General features: G+C 46.0%; 1 protein-coding gene across 2 annotated transcripts in view; it reads left to right on the top strand.

Moving 5' to 3' along the window:
- ROCK1 (Rho associated coiled-coil containing protein kinase 1) overlaps window positions 1-19,995 on the top strand; it is a 272,534-nt gene that overhangs the window by 168,981 nt on the left and 83,558 nt on the right. For both annotated transcript variants that reach the window (XR_008305444.1, XM_053242579.1), the window contains exons 21-22: window positions 11,483-11,552; window positions 13,204-13,298. Coding sequence is in view for 1 of the 2 variants with exons in the window: in XM_053242579.1 (XP_053098554.1) it covers window positions 11,483-11,552; window positions 13,204-13,298 (165 nt within the window). In the remaining variant the exon portion in view is untranslated. The remainder of the gene's footprint in view (window positions 1-11,482; window positions 11,553-13,203; window positions 13,299-19,995) is intronic.

Below are 19,995 nucleotides of genomic sequence, written 5' to 3'. Positions count from 1 at the left end.
GACCAGAAAATTCTATTCAATGTACCTTCTAACTCATTTCATCACAGGGCATAATACTGATTTTAAGAAGTAGAAATATGTCTGTAAAGGGGATAACACATTTTCACTATGTTCCATGAGATAAGAGAAGTGTGTTAAGTTAATAAATGACTTGCCCTCTGAGGGCTCTAGCCTGTTCTCGGAACAAACCGATGACACCCTCCAGAAAGTGCAAAAGTTGTGAAACACCGCATGATCCATGTCCTATAGCTCTCCATCGTATAATGCCTCAAATCGTTTAAAATCACAGGTTCTTTGACGTGGCCTCTGTCTTCTACACATATGGGCTATGCTCCTATGCATAGACCACATTGTTATCTAACAAGCTCGATTATTCCTGCTTTGGGCAGGAACCCCGCCCCCAGCTGCTATATCCGGCTGTGCCACTTCTCATCCCCTCAACCTTTCTTCTTCCACACTTCAGCGAATATCGTGGTGTCTTTCAGCTCAGCAACTCGTTCGCTATTGGTAGTCTGGTTGTTTTTCTCCTGTCTTCTTCTGCTTTCTTTAGTTTTCCTTTGTTTTTCTCTTCGCACAGTTGTGTTTTTTCGCCTTTCCGTTTTTCTTTTAACAGTCTTCCCTTCAAGCTCTGGTCCCGGCTTGGACAGAGTGTGGTGGCCTGCATGCCAGGTACAAAGAACTTTAAAAAGTGGATTGCTGTGGGTCGAAGCTTTCCTCCCCCAATACGCACACGGGGTCCCACATTGTCGAGACCTGCTCGCATTGCCAGAAGTTTACTAAGTAGGCTCAAAGAAATAGGGTTTCTCGCTTGTGCGCTGCCCTGTGGGATCTGGTTCTCCGTTCTTCAGAAGCCTTAAAAGTTAAACAGTCTCTGAAAATGGCTGCTTCGATGTCGGCGGACCAATGGACTGTCGATACCATGGAGGACCAGGTATCGGTATCGTCGCCTTCAGCAGCGTCAGGCAATAGGGCGCGGTGGGAGGAGCTCTCCTCTTACCAGCTTCAGGTGGCTTCTGCACTTCCCCTGAATTCTTTGGGGGTAAAGACGAAGAAGAAGGCTAAGACTTAGAAGCACTCCCCAACGGATCAAGATCGAACCCAGGCCCCTAAGCGGAAGGGATCGATATACGCCAAGGGATCGTCAGGCCTGACCTCTAAGAAGGCCAAGACGGCGTTGCTCTGCTCAGTGCAAAAACCCTCAGTATCGACGTGTCCTGCTTTGCCTGTGCCGTGGTGGTGGTGTTGGACTCGGTTGCGACGGGAGAACTCGGCTGCGCTTCGGCTTAGGAAGAAGCCTATGCTTCACCTGAGTTCAATCCTAACACTTCGTGGATTCCTAGACTTAGGTCGCCCACACATCGATACCAAGAAGAGCGATCCTCGGCGTATCGGCAGAGTCTTTGGGGAGAAGACTTTATTCTGCTGCAGCCTTGCACTCACGTGTGGCAAACTATCAGGCATATAATGCTAGATATAACCACTTCTTGTGGGAGAAAGTGGGTCCTTTCCTGGATCTTCTTCCTCAGGATAAGCGGGATCCTGCAGTCCTTTCTGAAGGAGGCCATGCAAGTCTCCAAGCAGGAACTGTATTCTGCCCGTTACTCTGTGGATTATGCTGCTAAAGTGATGGCCACGTCTGTGGCACTTCAACGCCACGCTTGGCCTTCATTACTCACGCCAGGTGGAGGACTTGCCCTCTGAGGGCTCTAGCCTGTTCTCGGAACAAACCGATGACACCCTCCAGAAAGTGCAAAAGTTGTGAAACACCGCATGATCCATGTCCTATAGCTCTCCATCGCCGAAGCTACAGAGAACTTCCAAATGGTCACCTCATCAGACGCAGAGAGCGCCGGCTCCCCACCAGTCGCCTTCCGAATGGTCGTTTCGGAGCAACAAGTTCCCCCTCAGACACAGATCAGGGGGACAACACAATAAGCTGGCCTTCCAGAAACCTCACCCTAGTGTCCCGCCAAAGAAACAATGACTTGGGTCACCATGTCACCCACCTGCATCCGTTTGCGGCAAGTTGGGACAACGTGACTACAGACCAGTGGGTCCTTACAGTGGTGCGTTTGGGTTACGCCCTGGAGTTCTGCGACCTGTGTCCGGAATGGTGGTGACCCCTAGTACCCCAGAGTTGGACCAGGAGGTCATCTCTCTCCTAGAGGAGGACACAATCAAGGTCATATCAAATCCAGACAATCCTGGTTCTACTCCAGGTATTTCCTGGTGCCAAAGTCAGACATCGGTCAGTGCCCTATCTTAGACCTCAGGGCTCTAAACAGGCATCTGGTCTACAAAAGCTTCCGGATGCTGTTGGTGCCTAGCATCATGACTGTCTTGGACAGGGACATGTGGGATAGTCTCACTGGACTTAAAAGATGCATACTATCATGTGTCCATAAGGCCTCAACATCATTGCTTCCTGCAGTTCCAGATAGGAGGGATTTCCTATCAATTCAAGGCATTGCCATTTGGCCTCACGACCGCTCCTCACGTTTTCATGAAGTGCCTGGCCCTGTTGGTGGCGTTCCTACAGGAACACAGGCTTCAAGTACTGCGGTACCTCAACGATTGGCTGGTTGTGGCAGGTACAGAATAAGGCGGCCTTGGAGGCTCTCGAGATCATGATCGATACTCTCCAGGAGTTGGGGTTCCAGATAAACTTCAAAAAGTCTCATATGGAACCTACTCGGCAGATTCAGTTCATTGGACTGATATTCGACACAACCTTGGAATAGCTCTTCCTCCTGGAGCCGGAAGCCCACAAACCTTGCGCTCTGTACAAAGCCTGTTGGGCCACATGGCATCCAGCACTTATGTTCTGCTTCATGCGTCTCCTTCAGAGGTGGCTTTTGGATGTCTTTGATCGTCATCGGGATCCAGGTAATCTTCAGCGTTTGCCCCCTTGGGGGGACAGAGCAGTGGTCCACTGGTGGACGGAGGTCTAGCACCTGACCGTTGGTGCCCCTTTCCAGGTGCCTCCTCCCTCCTGAGTGGTCACGACGGACGCCTCAGAGCTCAGTTGGGGAGCTCACCTGGACGACCTTCGTCTGAGTGGCCACTGGTCTCCAGAGGAATGGACTCAACACACTATCTGGAGCTGATGGTGATTTTCAACGTGCTCAAAGGTTTTCTGCCCCTGTTGGGGGGCCGGTCGGAACTAATTCAGACCGACAATACAACAGCAAAGGCCTACCTCAATCGCCAAGGCGGCAATTCCTCGAGGAGCCTTCTGTCTCTGGCCATGGATCTGTGGCATTGGTGCCTGGACAACATGGTGTCACCCCAGGCGGTGCATATCCAGGGTGCCATAAATGTTCAGGCAGATGCCCTGAGCAGGTCAACCGTGGTCTCCCTCGAGGGATGCTGCATCAGGGTGTTTTGAGGGATGTCTTTGTGGATTGGGGAGTTCCAAGTCTGGACCTGTTTGCTTCCCAGGAAACCACAATGTCTCCTCTACTGTTCCAGAGTGGGAGCGGGCGAGGGCTATGTGGGAGATGCCTTTGTCCGGTCCTGGGCAGGACCTCTCCTGTATGTGTTTCCTCTGTTCCCGCTTCTTCCCAGAGTCCTGTGCAAGCTGTGGGTGGATCGAGCCAAGGCTATCCTGATTGCCCTGTGGTGGCCCAGGAGGCCTTGGTTTCCGGCCCTGATGAACCTAGTGATGGACTCAAGGCGTCTACCTATCCTGCCGGACCTGTTGTCTCAGGAACAGGGGTGGTGCTATACACCCAGATGTTCGGTCCCTCCACTTGACTGCATGGCAGGTCTTCCTGACTTCCCCTTGAGACTGCAAAAGGTGTCAGTGGCTGCTAGGAAGCCGTCTACGTGGAAGTCTTATAATCACAAGTGGATTCGCTTTGTGTCCTTTGCCACCCTGCATGGGTTTGATGCTTGTAATCTGTCTGTAAAAGACATTTACGTTTACATTTGCATTTATTTATTTAACAGATTTTTATACCACCCAAAACTTAAGTCTCTGGGCGGTTTACAACAAGATAAAAACAACATTAAAACATTAGTTAAAAACAAAACCAAGAAATTTAAAACACAATTTAAAAATTTTAAAACAATATTCTAAAACAACATTAAAAACAATCAAAACAGTGTCAGTTAAAAGCCTGGGTGAACAGGTGCATCTTTAAAGACTTTTTAAAAATTGTCAGAGATGGGGAGGCTCTTATTTCGCTAGGGAGCACATTCCAAAGCCTCGGATCAGCAACGGAGAAGGCCTGTCCCTGAGTAGCCACCAGACGAGCCAGTGGCAAATGAAGATGAACCTCTCCTGATGATCTCAATGGGCGGTGGGGTTCATAACGAAGAAGACGTTCTCTTAAATATCCAGGGCCCAAGCTGTTTAGGGCTTTATAGGTTATAACTAACACCTTGTATTTTGCCCGAAAACATATCGGCAGCCAGTGTAACTCCTTCAATACAGGAGTAATATGGTCTCTCCTAGATGTCCCAGAGACCAGCCTGGCTGCCGCATTCTGAACCAACAGTAGTTTCTGGACTACATACAAGGGCAGCCCCACATAGAGCGCATTACAGTAATCCAGTCTGAAGGTTACTAGCAGATGTACCACTGTTTTGAGGTCATCTGTCTCAAGAAACGGACACAGCTGGCGTATCAGCCGAAGCTGATAGAAGGCACCTCTGCCACTGCCTCAACCTGGGACACCAGGGAGAGACTTGGATCCAGAAGCACCCCCAGACTGCATACCTGTTCCTTCTGAGGAAGTGTGACCCCATCCAGAACAGGCAGCTCAAAATCGTCTCCTGAGTTTCAACCCCGCACAATGAGTACCTCCGTCTTATCTGGATTCAGTCTTAGTTTGTCATCCCTCATCCAGCCCATTACCAACTCCAGGCAGGCAATTAGGGAGGTTATGCCTTCTCCTGATGATGCTGACATAGAGAAATAGATTTGGGTGTCATCAGCATACTGATAACACCCTGCACCAAATCTCCTGATGATCTCTCCCAGCAGTTTCATGTAGATGTTAAACAACATCGGAGACAATACGGAGCCCTGAGAGACACTATACAAAAATTCAGTTTTTGAAGAACAGTCTCCAAGGGAACCACCTGGAACCTGCCTGAGAGGTAGGAGCGGAAGCACGGCAGAGCTTTGCCTCTCACTCCCAACACCCTCAGATGCTCCAGAAGGATACTATGGTCAATAGTATTGAAAGCCACCGAGAGGTCCAAAAGAACCAACAGAGTCACACTTCTTCTGTCAATTCCTAATTGGAGATTATCCATCAGGCCAACCAAGGCCTGATCTGTAATTATCTGTTAATTATCTGTTGTCCCTTAAGCAATCTGGGTTGAAACTTGCCTCCCTTAAGGTATATTTGTCTGCCATTGTGGCTCGTTCTCTCTCTGACTGGATTTTGTGGTTCAGAGATCCGGTGGTTAAATTTCCTGAAAGGTTTGCAACACTTGTTTCCAGATGATCCAGGCATGTCACCGGCCTGGGATATGTCCGTGGTTTTGGCTGGTCTTCTGAGGCCGCCCTTTGAGCCTTTGGCTTCTATTGACCCACGTCTCCTGACTTGGAAAGTCGCTTTTTTGGTGGCCATTACCTCCGCCTGGAGGGTTAGTGAGTTGCAGGCCCTATGGGCTAACCAACCATACTTGCAGTTCCATAAGGACAAGGTAGTATTCTGGATGGATGTCAGGTTCCTGCCTAAGGTGGTGTCCATGTTTCACCGCTTGTCCCCACTCAATTTGCCTGTGTTCTTTCCAAATCCTTCATCGGATGCTGAGAGGTGGTTGCACCATTTGGATGTACTCTGTTCTTTTACTTGCAGAGATCTGCAGTGTGGAAGAAGTCCCCCTCTTTGTTTATTTTGTATGATGGGCACGGAAAGGGTTTCAGGTCTCGGCCCAATCCACGTCCCGGTGGATAGTCTCCACTATTGAACTGTGTTATCAACTGGCCCGTAAGCAGTTGCCTGCCCCTGTGAAGGCTCACTCTGTTAGATCTGTGGCGGTCTCTGGGGCCTTTGATCAGGCAGTCTTGTTGGACGCTATCTGTCAGGCAGCTACTTGGGCTTCACCCCATTCGTTTATTCAGCATTATGCTATCAATGTTATTGCTCGTAATGATGCTGTATTTGGCAGGAGTGTCCTGCAATCGATTTTCAGTTGAGCTGATTGTCCTGAAATAAATTCTTCCTGGTGGTTTACCTGTTGCCTCTGTTTCCCCCCTCCTCCTTGTGTCCTTGCTTGTTATGTGCCCATATGTGTAGAAGACAGAGACCACATCGAAGAACTACAGGTTACTCACCTGCAACATTGGTTCTTCTAGTGGTCATCTGTACTTCTACATTCTCTCCTGTCCTCCCCACAAGGGTTGCTGAAGCTTGACTCTGTGACTGAGGGGATGAGGAGTGGTGCAGCCGCATATAGCGGCTGGGGGCAGGTTTCCTGCCCAAAGCAGGAGAAATCGAGCTTGTTATATTCCGACGTGGTCTATACACAGGCGCATAACCCATTTGTGTAGAAGTACAGATGACCACTAGAAGAACCAACGCTACAGGTGAGTAACCTGTAGGATCTATAACCTGTAGAATTATGCTGCGAATATAATATGCAAATAGAAACGTCTTGCCATTTGTGATGAACTTCAGCTTGCCCAGTAATGTTTGACAGGTGTTATATAGCAATGCAGATTATTATGTTGCATTGAGTGCAGAAATTTTCTATTAATGTGTACAAAGTAACATAGTAACATTAATGTTATTATTGGTTTAACAAGAATTTTATATTATATGCCAATTATTGGAGAACAAATGTGATGCCAGAGCTGGTAGAAAGGGAAAGAAACAAAGCTGCATTAATATGCAATTTTGATAAAAATGATAGCATATACTTTATATAATGTCTTTCTTACACATGGTACTTTACAGGTAATAAGAAAATATGTCTCTTCCTAGTGGGCTAAAATCTAAAAATCGACATAAAGGGCACCATCCAAGTTATTTATGACTAAATCTCGCTGAAATTAATGGGACTTAAGTTGGCCGTAATTAACTTGTCTCACTTGATTTCAGTGGTGCTTAGTCTTGACTAACTAGTCTGGAGCCTGCTCAAAGAAAAAAGAGGAAGCGGGAGAGAAGTGAAAACAAATATAAACTGGAGGAGAGGAAGTGGTTGTTTCATGTTCATGTACCATAAGCTTAGTTACAGTATGATGTGAAGTTACTCTTCAGAGATAGTTCTCTAGATCAGGGATTTTCAACGTTGGGTCCCAGATGTTATTGGACCTCAACTCCTATAATTCCTAGTCCTAGAGGCCTTTGGTTGAAGATTATGGGAGTTGAAGTCCAGTAACATCTGGAGACCCAACTTTGAGAATCCCTGTTCTAGATAATCAAGCTTCTCAGGATGGAATAGTCCTCCTTCCCTTATCAATCTCGGCAACTCTGGCTGCTCCTGCCACACAGAGCTTCCCAGAGATAGCTCTGTTTTGATGGTAGGTGGGTACCTGGTTTGGTGGTAATTAGGAGCCTTGTATGTTGTGGGAATTCATTATTTATTGGAAAAACAATACCCATGCAAGTGTTTATTATTGATTGCCAGCCTTGCAGGGAATAGCCACTCCTTTCTTGATAGTGGTCCTATTGTCCTGCACACTAAGGATGACCGTGCTTGCGTAGACAAGACCCTGGGGAGCTATTAGAGCCTTTTGGCAGTAGCTCCAGCTCCTATAGTGATATATCCTTCCCCTCACACATACCTCCCTCAGACTTCTGACTGCTGTGACAGTGACATCAGAGGAATTTCTACCTCATTTTCCCTTTGGAGGCCAGAGCTATTTTTTTTTTAAAAAGTCTTTAGTTCTTATCATACCTTATTTTAAGTTTATTTCTTACTTTTTGTCATCTTGTTGTATCCTGCCTTCCTGCGTGTTCTTTTAGTTCCGTTCACCCTCCCCCTTCATCTGGCCTCCCGCTTGTTTTCCTTAGGAGCCTCAGGCAGTTTATGGCTGCCAGGCCTCGGTTTAAGCTTTGCTCATCCTGCTCCACAATGCCACAACTGCTGCCTTGCCTGTCTGGGAGAGGGCCACTGCACGGAACTGTGCCTTATTTACAAGGCAGGCAAGAAGGATCAGAGCTTTGCGCTTGAGAGTGCTTCTGTGGGGGAAGTCCCTGTTGGCTGCTACGGCCCAGTAATCTCGTCCTACTTCTGAGTCATCCTGTCAGTGCCGTACAAGCTGCAGGATGTCCTCGTCTGGGGAACTCCCCACTCCTCCTAAGAGGCTCCAGAATCCCTGCTGGTCCCTAAGGAAGGTCTGTTGAAACCAGAATCAGTAGAGAAGATGCTCCCGAACCCAAAGCCATCTACTTCGGGCTCGAAAGCCTTAAAATGTCCAAGACCAGTGGAGGAAGGCACCAAGAAGCGCCACAAGAAGAAACACTTGGAACCTCCCTGGCCAGTCACCATCTTTGTGGTGATCTCCCAGATGTTACAAGAAGGTGAAGACTAGGAGGAGCAGCACAATCCCTATGATGGAGAGAACCCCAACTGGGATTGTGATCCCAAAAGTTCCAGTACAGAGTCTGACTGCTCTTCTCGGTACCATGATTGGCAGCTGCAGGGTGAAAAGGAGTGCTCTTTTAAGCGCTGAGGTGCAGAGAGACAAGATCAATAGAGTTGCTTGGAACTATCTTTGATTCCCAGGATATGCTTGCCTCTCTGTCCTTTTGGAGAGTGGCAGACATCAGAGCCATGGCACACAAGATCTTAGCTTCCCAAATGCTACCCAGTGAAATTTATACAGAAAATGCTGGGTTTCATGGCCTCCTACTACTGGCATCTTGTGTCTGGTTTGGCTCCGTATGCTCCTCCTGCAACAGTGGTTCCTGTCAGTCTTCAGCACCCAGTAGGACTGCCCAGACTCCATACAGCTGATGCCATATGGAAAGCTCTACAATGGTGGTCCAGAGGGCAGGTCCTCTGTATACCCGCCTACTACGATAACAGTGATGATGGATGCCTCCAATTTGGGATGGGGTGCCCACTGTGCTGATCTCAGCGTATCAGGTCTTTGGGTCAAATATACGAGGGCAGCCTACATATCAATTGCCTAGAATTGCTGGACATCTGGAAGGCAATGAGGGCATTCCATTGTTAAGCAGCACCTCAGTACTAATTATGACAGACAATACCACAGCCATGTTGTACCTGAACTGTCAAAGGCGGGATACACTCACCTGCGTTGTGCCACCTAGCTATGGATGTTTGGCATTGGTGCCTCAAGTATCACATTTGGTCCTCCACCATGTACATTGCTGGAAAGGAAAATGTTTTAGCAGGCTCTCTGAGTCATGCCCAAAATGTGCAGTCTCACAAATGGTCCCTGTTCTCGTGTAGGGGCCAATCCAGTATAGACATGTTTGCCACGACAGAGAACAGGCAATGCAAACAGGTCAGGAGCAGAGCGAATCAATACTGCAACACTCTAGGAGATGCTTTTCTACTACCATGGAACAAAGGTCTACTCTATCTCCACTTCCGTACATACTAGCAGTGTTGTGGAAGATCAGGGAAGAGTTGGCCAACTGCATCCTAATCATTCCCTGGTGTCCCCATCAAGCTTGGTTCACCATATTGCTGAACCTCTCCAACAGTCAGTACATGACTCTACTCAATCGTCAGGATTCTTCTTCACCAGTAATTCAAGACCCAGCAGTGTTGGAGGTCGCAGCTGCCAGGAAGTCTTCAGCACTACATTCTTAAGCTGCAAAATGGAAATGTTTCACTGTTTTTGCAACCACCAACCTTGTTGACCCCAAGGAAGCTCCCTTGGATTTAATCGTTTTTCTGTTTACATTTAAAGAGTTAAAACCTTTCTGTTCCCTCATTAAAAATTCACCTTACAGCTATTGCAGCTAACTCATCACGAGTCCACATTTTTTTCAATGGACCCCTGCTTTTAAAGCTTTACTTTGCTTTTATCTGCCAGCTCCTAGGCTAGCTACCCCTGTGGACCTGAAGTTGGTTCTGTCGTGCTTATATGCAATCCCTTCGAATCTTAAGCTAACTGCTCCCTCAAGCTCTTGACTATCAAGACAGCCTTCCTTTTGCCAATAACATCTGCCAGACATGTTTTGGAACTCAGAGCTCTGCAGTCTGATCCACCATTCCTCTCCTTCCAACAGGACAAAGTACTGCTGAGGCTTGACACTCAGTACTTACCCAAGGTCGTGTCACAATACCATGTCTCCCAGGACATCTGTCCTCAGTATTCTTCCCTTCACCCTCCTCAGACGAAGAGCACTCTTGGCACACACTAGATGTGAAATGTGCTCTTTCCTTCTACCTGCATCACACAAATACATTCCAGCAGTCACATTTTCTATTTGTCTACTATGCTGGGCCTAACAAAGGGAAACAAGTTTATTCGCAATGTCTATCTACATGTATGCTGCAATTTAGGAAGCGTATATCTTGGTGAAGAAATTGCTACCACCCTCCATTAGAGCGCACATTATAAGGGCTATGGCTACCTCTACAGCATACCTTCATGGGACTCGCTTAGATGCCATTTGCAGAGCTGCTACCTTGAAGGGTTCATTGTCCTTCGTCCACCACTGCGCTTTGGATACCAGGTCAAGTGTGCATTCGCCATTTGGGACAGCGATCCTAGAGTCCATTCTTCCATAGATGCCTGCTTCTCCCACCATCCTGGTGAGTAGCTTGCTAATCTCCTTAGTGTGCAGGATAATAGGACCACTATCAAGAAAGTCAGGTTACTTACATGTAAGTAGTTCTTGTAGTGGTCCATTGTCCTTTACACTACCCTCCCTCCTCCCCACAGTAGCGGCCACTGTTTATGTTGATCAGGGACTGAGGGAAGTATGTGTCAGGGGAAGGATATGTCACTATAGAGGGTGGGGCTACTTCCAAAAGACTCTAATAGCTCTAGAAGTTCCCCAGGATTTGTCTGCGCAGGCACAGACATCCTTAGTGCGAAGGACAATGGGCCATTACAAGAATTACAGTGACAGGTTAGCAACCTGACTTTCTCTACAGATGTCTTACAATGAAGTAATGAGAACAAAACACTGTTTACATTTTGAAAGTTCCACTGGTCTTTATTCATGGGTAAATAGTATATTAAATCAGAGCCTTAGGGTGAGACAAGATACTTTATCAAGTTTAAGTTGTCTAAGGACTTGTTTTGAATCTTGACACAACTAGAAGTTCAATTGCTTGATTACCCAACATCCAGTGATCCAGTGGAGGGAACTGAGGAGTATTTTGTTTGAGTTAATGTAAGGGGAATTTGAATACAGTCTTTAGATGGCTGAGTGGTAGGGAGGAGGAAAGAAAACTGTGGTGAGACTGCTGATTGGGTAGCTAATGTGGGTGGCTAAAGGTTTTCCGTGTTAGTTTATCAACCAGTATATTGGCTGGCCTTTAGTTGTATGTAAAGTATTATTGACTACTTAATTTTCTTCTCTCAAAGGCAATATAGAGGGAATGAAGGTCAGATGCGTGAACTACAGGATCAACTAGAAGCTGAGCAGTATTTTTCTGTAAGTCACTTTTTAAAATATGACGCAAGGAAATACATGTGTTTTTCAGTGACGTATTATCAAACAAGCCTTGCAGAAACATTTTCTATTTTTGTTAGTTTCATAGAAGTACAGGGGTTGTTTGGGGAGGTGTTGCAAGAACATGAAGATGGTATAAATAGTCACACAACTTCATTGGCTACATTGTCTGTTACAGTGTCTTTACACTGTGCAATGTAAAGTGCAATGTATACTGTACAGTGTCTTTATACTGTGCAAAGACATTGTAATGTTGTTGTCAGTCCATCTGCTGGAATGCAACCCAACAAATCTTCAGGGTAATCTAGGGAAATAAATCAAAACTATCTGAGCCAGGTGCAGGGCATCTGCGCCTCTGCCAGCCCAGCCAGCCCGCTTCTTCTACACCCCCCACCCCCGTTCCTACCTGCCTGCTTCTTCTGCCCGCCCACAGTTTCTGGCTGGCAGGCCAGACAGAAAACCGGCCCACCACCTCTGCCTGCCCACCAATTCCTGGTGGCTGCGCCAGCCTGCTGCCGCCACCTGTTCCCCGCGGCCAGGCCAGCCCGCCACCGCCTGCTCCCGCTGGCGGCCGACATCCCTATTTTCTCGCCCATCCCCATCACTAATCGGCAGCTGCTCGTGAACTCTTGTGAGAGTTGCCATGCATGGGATTAGCAACGGGTATGCCTGGGAGAAATAAATATATAGATAACCACTTTTATACTGCCCATAGCCACCGACTAGGGGATCTGACTAGTAGCCAGTCCCATGGCAAATTGGCCTCTCTGCCCACAGTCATAGGGGGTTTATGAGAAAGCCCAACCCCACTGACTTCTATCCTGTCATCTCTGCCTGATGCCAAAATGCTTCTGGAAGGCAGCTTGCAGGACTCCACCATCAAACCAGTGAAAACCGCAGCTACCTCCCTATACCTAACTTACATGTTACCAACCAAATGTCACTGCTCTTTGCTGAGGGCAACACACCGTCATCCTTATAAACCTCCACACTGTGCAAGCTTTCCAGGTGTGGCTGAAGATTCCAGCTGCATTGGGAGACCCCTAGTGTCCAATCAAAGTGAGTATGGCAGTGACCCACAGTGTTCTGAAGGAGAGTGCCTGCTTTCCTTATTGTTTTTTCCTTGTTGCTTGTTGCTGCTCCTTCAGTTGCCCTAATTGGATTTCAAATTCAGGAGAAGTCAAAGCTCTTACTGGTCTTTCTGGATGGGGTACTTTATACCCCCCAGATATAGATCAAAGCAGTGCAATTCCCACTCCACTGCAGTCCACAACTGTTCATCTACTCTCCCAGCTAACCAGCAACTGGCTAGTGGTGGGGAGCACACAGAACCCCAAGCAAGTCACATTGCTCACAGGCTAGGCCCAGCACTGAGCCAACACAGAGTACCACTGCTATTCTCTGCAATCCAGCCCCTTCCTCCCCAACCCTCCTATCCTAAGCACAATAAGTAAATGTATCTCCTTGAGTATGAGGAACTTGACTTGCAGTAAAAAGTATGTAACGTAATTGAGTGTACCATGCCATTATTTTAATTGTATTTGTAACATATGCTCTAAAAAGAATATGTACGTGACCAAATACTATTTTTGGGAACAGTTTAATGGCTTTTTCCTCCATGTTTCATTTGCAGACACTTTACAAAACTCAGGTTAAAGAACTTAAAGAAGAAATTGAGGAAAGGAATAAAGAAACTCAGAAAAAAATACAGGAATTACAAAATGAAAAGTATGTATGTTTTAGGGCCACACTCCCACTAGTAAAACTCTTTTAAGTTACATTGATTTCAGTGAGAGAGTTTAGCATGTGCTTATATTATTACTATTACTATTACATTTTATATCCCGTTCTTTCTCCAAGGAGCCCAGAGCGGTATACTACATACAGTGAGGGAAATAAGTATTCGATCCCCTGCTGATTTTGTCCGTTTCCCCCTGACACAGAAATGAACAGGCTATAATTGGAATGGTAGGTTTATTGTAGCTTGTGAGAGACGGAATAACAACAAACAAACCCTCAAAAGCCCAGTGCCCAAAAGTCAGCGATGGATTTGCATTGTAGTGAGGGAAATAATTATTCGATCCCTTCACAAAAGATGTCTTAGTACTTGGTGGCAAAACCCTTGTTGGCAATCACAGAGGTCAGACGTTTCTTGTAGTTGGCCACCAGGTTTGCACACAACCCAGGAGGGATGTTGTCCCACTCCTCTTTGCAGATCCTCTCCAAGTCAGCAAGGTTTCGAGGCTGATGTTTGGCAACCCGAACCTTCAGCTCCCTCCACAGATTTTCTATGGGATTAAGGTCTGGAGACTGGCTGGGCCACTCCAGGACCTTCATGTGCTTCTTCTTGAGCCATTCCTTTGTTGCCTTGGCTGTGTGTTTTGGGTCATTGTCATGCTGGAATACCCATCCACGACCCATTCTCAATGCCCTGGCTGAGGGAAGGAGGTGCTCACCCAAGATCTGATGGTACATGGTCCCGTCCATCGTCCCTTCGATGCGGTGAAGGTGTCCTGTCCCCTTAGCAGAAAAACACCCCCAAAGCATAATGTGTCCACCTCCATGTTTGACGGTGGGGATGGTGTTCTTGGGCTCATAGGCAGCATTCCTCCTCCTCCACACACGGCGAGTTGAGTTGATGCCAAAGAGCTCGATTTTGGTCTCATCTGACCACAACACTTTCGCCCAGTTCTCCTCTGGATCATTCAGATGTGCATTGGCAAACTGCAGACGGGCCTGTACATGTGCTGCCTTGAGCAGGGGGACCTTGCGGGCACTGCTAGATTTCAGTCCTTCACGGCGTTGTGTGTTGCCAACTGTTTTCTTGGTGACTATGGTTCCAGCTGCCCTGAGATCATTGACAAGTTCCCCCCGTGTAGTTCTGGGCTGCTTTGTCACCGTTCTCATGATCATTGCAACTCCACGAGGTGAGATCTTGCATGGAGCCCCAGACCGAGGGAGATTGACAGTTGTTTTGTGTTTCTTCCATTTGCGAGTTATCGTGCCAACTGGTGGTGAGTTTGGAAGCTGAGTGATTGCTTGCTTCTATGGACAGGTGTCTTTTATACAGGTACTGTAACAAGCTGGGATTAGGAGCACTCCCTTACAGAGGGTGTTCCTCATCTCAGCTCGTTACCTGCATATAGTGAAAAGACACCTGGGAGCCTGAAATCTTGCTGGTTGATAGGGGATTGAATACTTATTTCCCTCACTACAATGCAAATCCATCGCTGACTTTTGGGCACTGGGCTTTTGAGGGTTTGTTTGTTGTTATTCTGTCTCTCACAGCTACAATAAACCAACCATTCCAATTATAGCCTGGTCATTTCTGTGTCAGGGGGAAACGGACAAAATCAGCAGGGGATCAAATACTTATTTCCCTCACTGTACTTAGGTTTCTCCTCACAACAACCCTGTGAAGTAGGTTAGGTTGAGAGAGAAGTGACTGGCCCAGAGTCACCCAGCTAGTATCATGGCTGAATGGGGATTTGAACTCAGGTCTCCCTGGTCCTAGTCCAGCACTCTAACCACTATACCTCGCTGGCTCTTCTTTGCTGTGCTGCTTTGTAGGAAGCATTCAAACCACAATTTCCTGATTTGGACATCATGGCAAACTGTGGTTTGAACAGGAAATCGTCTATGAAGACAAGTGTGTGAGGGGAGGAGGGAGAGTTTAAACTTCTCTGTTGTTTTCAGTCCAACAAACCAAGGCTTGTTGACCCAGAAATACAATGTCTGAACCAGATCTGTGTATTTGTTTGTGTAAATAATTTTTATCTACATAAAAATTAGTACCATAATTTTTGGTAGGAACACCACATTGGTGTAAACGCTGCAGTAAGGAAAAAAGGCTGAAAAATTGCAGAAAGCCACCAGAAACGCTACATCAGCATAAACACTGCAGTTAGCGGGGGACATTATGCATTTTGCGGGGTTGTGTTGAATGCTTAAAATTTTACTACAGTTAAGTTTTGTAACTCATATCCTCATCAGTCTTAATGAACAGAAATGAATACAATAAAATGAATTAAGACACAAATGCTGAACATTTTTTTTTTGCACATCACATTGCAGAAGTAATTTCCCATTACACTTCATAAGAAACCTTCTTTTATTTACTTCAAGCACATCACATTATAAATTTCAAATTGCACTTCAGAGGAAACATTGGTGTCCTCCACCCGCCATATCACATTCCAAAAATTATAAATTTCAAATTGCACTTCAAGGGAAACCTTCAAAGTCCAAATTTTCACTCTCCATAATAAAAAGGTCTCATCTAATTTTTCAGGATAGTCTGCATCCTCATCATTTTCATCCTCTTGTGAAAAGTCAGTTGCATCACTTTCAGCATTTTCAGATTGTATAATTCCAGCTTCTGTGAAACCAGAAATCACTGAAGACGTTTCAACAGCTTTCCATGCTTCTGAAACCCATTTTGCAATCTCACCATAGGTTGCTTTACGCATTTTCTCACCCTTTGTGAATGTATCATCCAGTTTCCCCAACACTTCCTCATTTCACATTTAAATGCCTTGTTCATGGATAAATCTAAGGGCTGCAAGATTTTGGTCAAACCACCAGGAATCACAGCTAGTATAGCTAATACCTTTTTGCATTCATTTTTAACTGAATCCAGTAAGTGTGCACACATTAAGTCCATTATTAAAATGCCACGTGGTTGGGGGAAAAAGGTCCTTTTCTTTCTCACCAATTTTCATTAAGCTGTTCTAACATTACGTCTTCGCACATCCACCCTTTCTCATTAGCACAAATAACAACTTCCGAAGGAAAATTGCCTTTTGAGATAGATTTCCGTTTAAAAATTAGCATTGGTTTTAGTTTCTCGCCATTTGCGGCAGAGGCTAATATGCACGTGAAAGATGTCTTCTCATTTCCAGTTGTCAATATGGAAACTGTTTTTTCTCCTTTTTCATTCACAGTCCTATTCAGGGGACATAAAAACATCACTGGAACTTCATCCATATTTATTATTTGTGATTGCACAAATTTTTCCTGCACAATAGTATTTGCAACAAACTTAAAACGCTGATTTCTCTCCCACCAGTCCTTGGGCAGCTGCTGTCTCATTGTTGTTTTAGTGCACACAGATGCATTCTTTCCATAGCTCCAAGACTACCTTTAAAGTCAGTCAATCTTTATTATGGTCACAGACCAGCATAAAATAAAAGCGGTGATTATTACAAAACCAAAGTAGCAATAAATATTACACTCTAAAACATACTACTAACATAAAATGATTTAGAATATAGCTATGGCTGCGAGAAGAGATGTGTTTTTAAAAAAGGCATAAAAATGCACTAAATGCATATAACATAATAAAGGATTTGAAATATATCTATTACTGTCTAAGAGGAAACATATAAAATCATAAAAGACATCATTAAAAGTAGTAGGAACTGATATGCAATAAAATAAAGACATAAGAGTACACACACAAAAAAGATTAAAATCCAAATACAGGTAAATACTCAGAAATACTCTTCCAGGAACAACTATAAGCTGGTAAGGTAAAAGCCAAGAAGTTGCGGGTCTATAGGTTTTTGGACTACCACATTAAGGCAGCAGACAGGACTGCGTACTAGTTCATAGAGTTGGGTGTTGGACACGAGTGGAAGGTCATTGTCCGCCGAATTTTAATTGGTGCTACATAGAACCTGGAGACACTGTAGGTGGTGGCAGGGTTGCTATCGGAGAGCAGCAGAGAGGTGTAAAACTGGTCCGTTTGCTCAGGATATTCATGTAATAGTGGTAAGATGAGAAAGGTATGGAGGTCCCTGTAGCACAGGGACTGCAGGGGGACGTGACCTGTTGTTTCTACCTGCCCAGAGCCACTTGGGCATTTATGTTCTGAAATTGGGATCTTCCTAGAGTGTCTTTCAAGCACTGCTGAGGGAGAACATGGCAGCATGATGGCCATTCTGTGCTTTGGGTTTTCCAGTTGTATTAGATATGGTATAGGAGAGCTGTCATACCTGAGTCCTTCACCGACAAGGAAGTTCAGGGTCTTGCCTATGTCAGCTTGTCGCTCTATATCCATGAGATGTTGTTTGATGAGTGCCGAGGGTAGGCCCAGGGACATTATTTTATTCATATTTGACTGTTTCAAGTCATCACATAGTGTTAGGGGAGTAAGATCTGAGGGGCAGAGGGAGAGCTTTAGCCAATAGTTAAGTATGGTCATCCAGACCCTTTCCTCCACTTTCATCAGGGTAGTCTCCAGTCACAGTGTGGCATTAGAGACAAAACCTGTTACTTGAGGGACTGCTCTTAGGAACTTTGATTGCACACATTCCAGAGTGGGAAAGTTGGGAAGGGGCCAAGCTGGGCACTGTAAATTAACTGTGCTAGCAGCTTAAAGTGTGTGCCGTTGAGTCTGTGTTGACTCCTGGCGAGCACAGAGCTCTGTGGTTGTCTTAGAATAGAGGAGGGGTTTGTCATTGCCATCTCCAGTGCAGTATGAGATGATGCCTTTCAGCATCTTCCTATATCACTGCTGCCTGATATAGGTGTTTCCCATAATCTGGGAAAAATACCAGTGGGGCTTTGAACCAGTGGCCTCTGGCTTGCTAATCAAGTCATTTCCTCGCTGCGCCATAATGTAGCTCCGTAGTAGCCGCTTAGCTTCATACAATGTCAGCACTGCGGGTATATAGTGGCCACCTCTTGTTTGAAGATAGCGGAGGTGGTGTTCTGTGCATTTAATGCTGCATATTCTCCCTGTGACTTCCTAGAACCATTGGAGTGTAGGACTATCCCCAGATATTTAAAACAAGATACTTGTTCAATCTTGTGCCCATTTATTAACCAGGAGTGGGTTTGGGGCCTTTTGGCAAAGGCCATGATTTTAGTTTTGTGATACTTGAGCTCAATCAGATTTTCCTTACAATACTGGGCTAATGCCTTCAGTGCACGTTTAAGGCCAACTGGGGTCCTTGAGAGTATTGCAGCAGCATCCACATAGAATAGGGTGGAGATGTGGGCTCCTGCGAGTTTAGGGGGTTGGAAGTCTATGTTGTTAAGTTGCCCCACCATTGTATTGATGTAGAAGTTGAATAATAGTGGGGCCAGTTTGCAGCCTTGTTTTACACCCTTTCATGTATCAATGGCACTAGTGAGATGTCCTTGAGGGTTGCACGTTACCTTGAGCGATGTATTGGTGTGTAGTATACGTATTAATAATTGTAGTCGCTGGTTAACTGAAGCAGCCTCTAGCTTCTCCCATAATTTGACTCTCGAAATACAGTCAAAAGCTGTTTTAAAATCAATGAAAGGTACATACAGGGAGGTTGAGTTACCGGAAGAGTACTTTTCAATAAGATAAGAGTACTAGGCGCTGGTCGATTGTAGATCAGCCCTCTCTGAAGCTGACCTCTTCCTCCGCAAGCAGATTTTCTTGCTCCAGCCAGTCCCATAATTTCCAGTATAGATGTCGTGCATATAGTTTGCTGATTGTGTTGAGTAGGCTGATAGGCCTATAGTTGGCTGGGTAGTTTTTGCTGCTCTTTTTAAAAATTGGGACAATGATTGCTGTCCCCCAGTTCTTGGGAATATGGCCATGTGTATCAATGTAGGTAAACAGTGAGGCCAAAACGGGGGCCCACCATTCCATATTGTTTTTTATGGTCTCAGGTGGAATCAGGTCCTCCCCCAGATAAGATTCTTTGATAGTGTCACTGCCTTCCTCACCCCTGACAGGCAGCCTGTGCTGCAGACTCCACAGGCCCTTCCCACAATGCCCTCTCAAATCTGAGGTATTGGCCTCTGTGATGGAAGATCTGACCCACACAAACATCTTGGCAGCCAATGAGAGTGAAGGACAGCCCCCCAGCATCACCCCTACACACAGAACCATCACGTTACCCCTCTGCTAATTAAAGGGGTGCATCACTTAAATTGCAAGAGCTGGGAACTGACATGCCCTTGTCCAGTGATGCCCAACCAAAGATTGTGGACATGCAAGACAATCCTCAAGGTCCAGGATGAGACAGTTTTAAGGTGGATTGTTTGGTATCTGTTTCCTGTGGTGCCAACTTGGCTGTGGGGGAGTGGGCACCTCCATGGCCAGTGTTGTGAATCTGTTCTTGGTACTCAGTAAACAAATCACCTGTCACTGCCTCAGTGGGGGGATGAAGTTTTCGATCTTCAGCTGTTTCTTCTTGTTCTTCCTCCTCCTTCTTCAGAGTGGCTCCTGCTGTTGGGACTCTTCCTCTGTCTTTTTCTCCCCCTGGGGTGGGGGTCAGCCCCTTGGTTGTCATGCCTGGGGAAGGGGAAGTCCGTGCTAGCAGGAGCTAGGATGTAAGCTGGTCACCATCTTGCTCCTCCCCTTTAAAAAGTCAGTTATTCCCATTTGTTGTGCCATTAACTTTGCTTGTAGGTGGATTTTCACATTAGAGACTGGCAG

This window comes from Hemicordylus capensis, chromosome 4 (assembly GCF_027244095.1).
Source record: "Hemicordylus capensis ecotype Gifberg chromosome 4, rHemCap1.1.pri, whole genome shotgun sequence".
NCBI classification, from domain to species: Eukaryota; Metazoa; Chordata; class Lepidosauria; order Squamata; family Cordylidae; genus Hemicordylus; species Hemicordylus capensis.
This window is presented reverse-complemented; position numbering and strand designations above follow the sequence as displayed.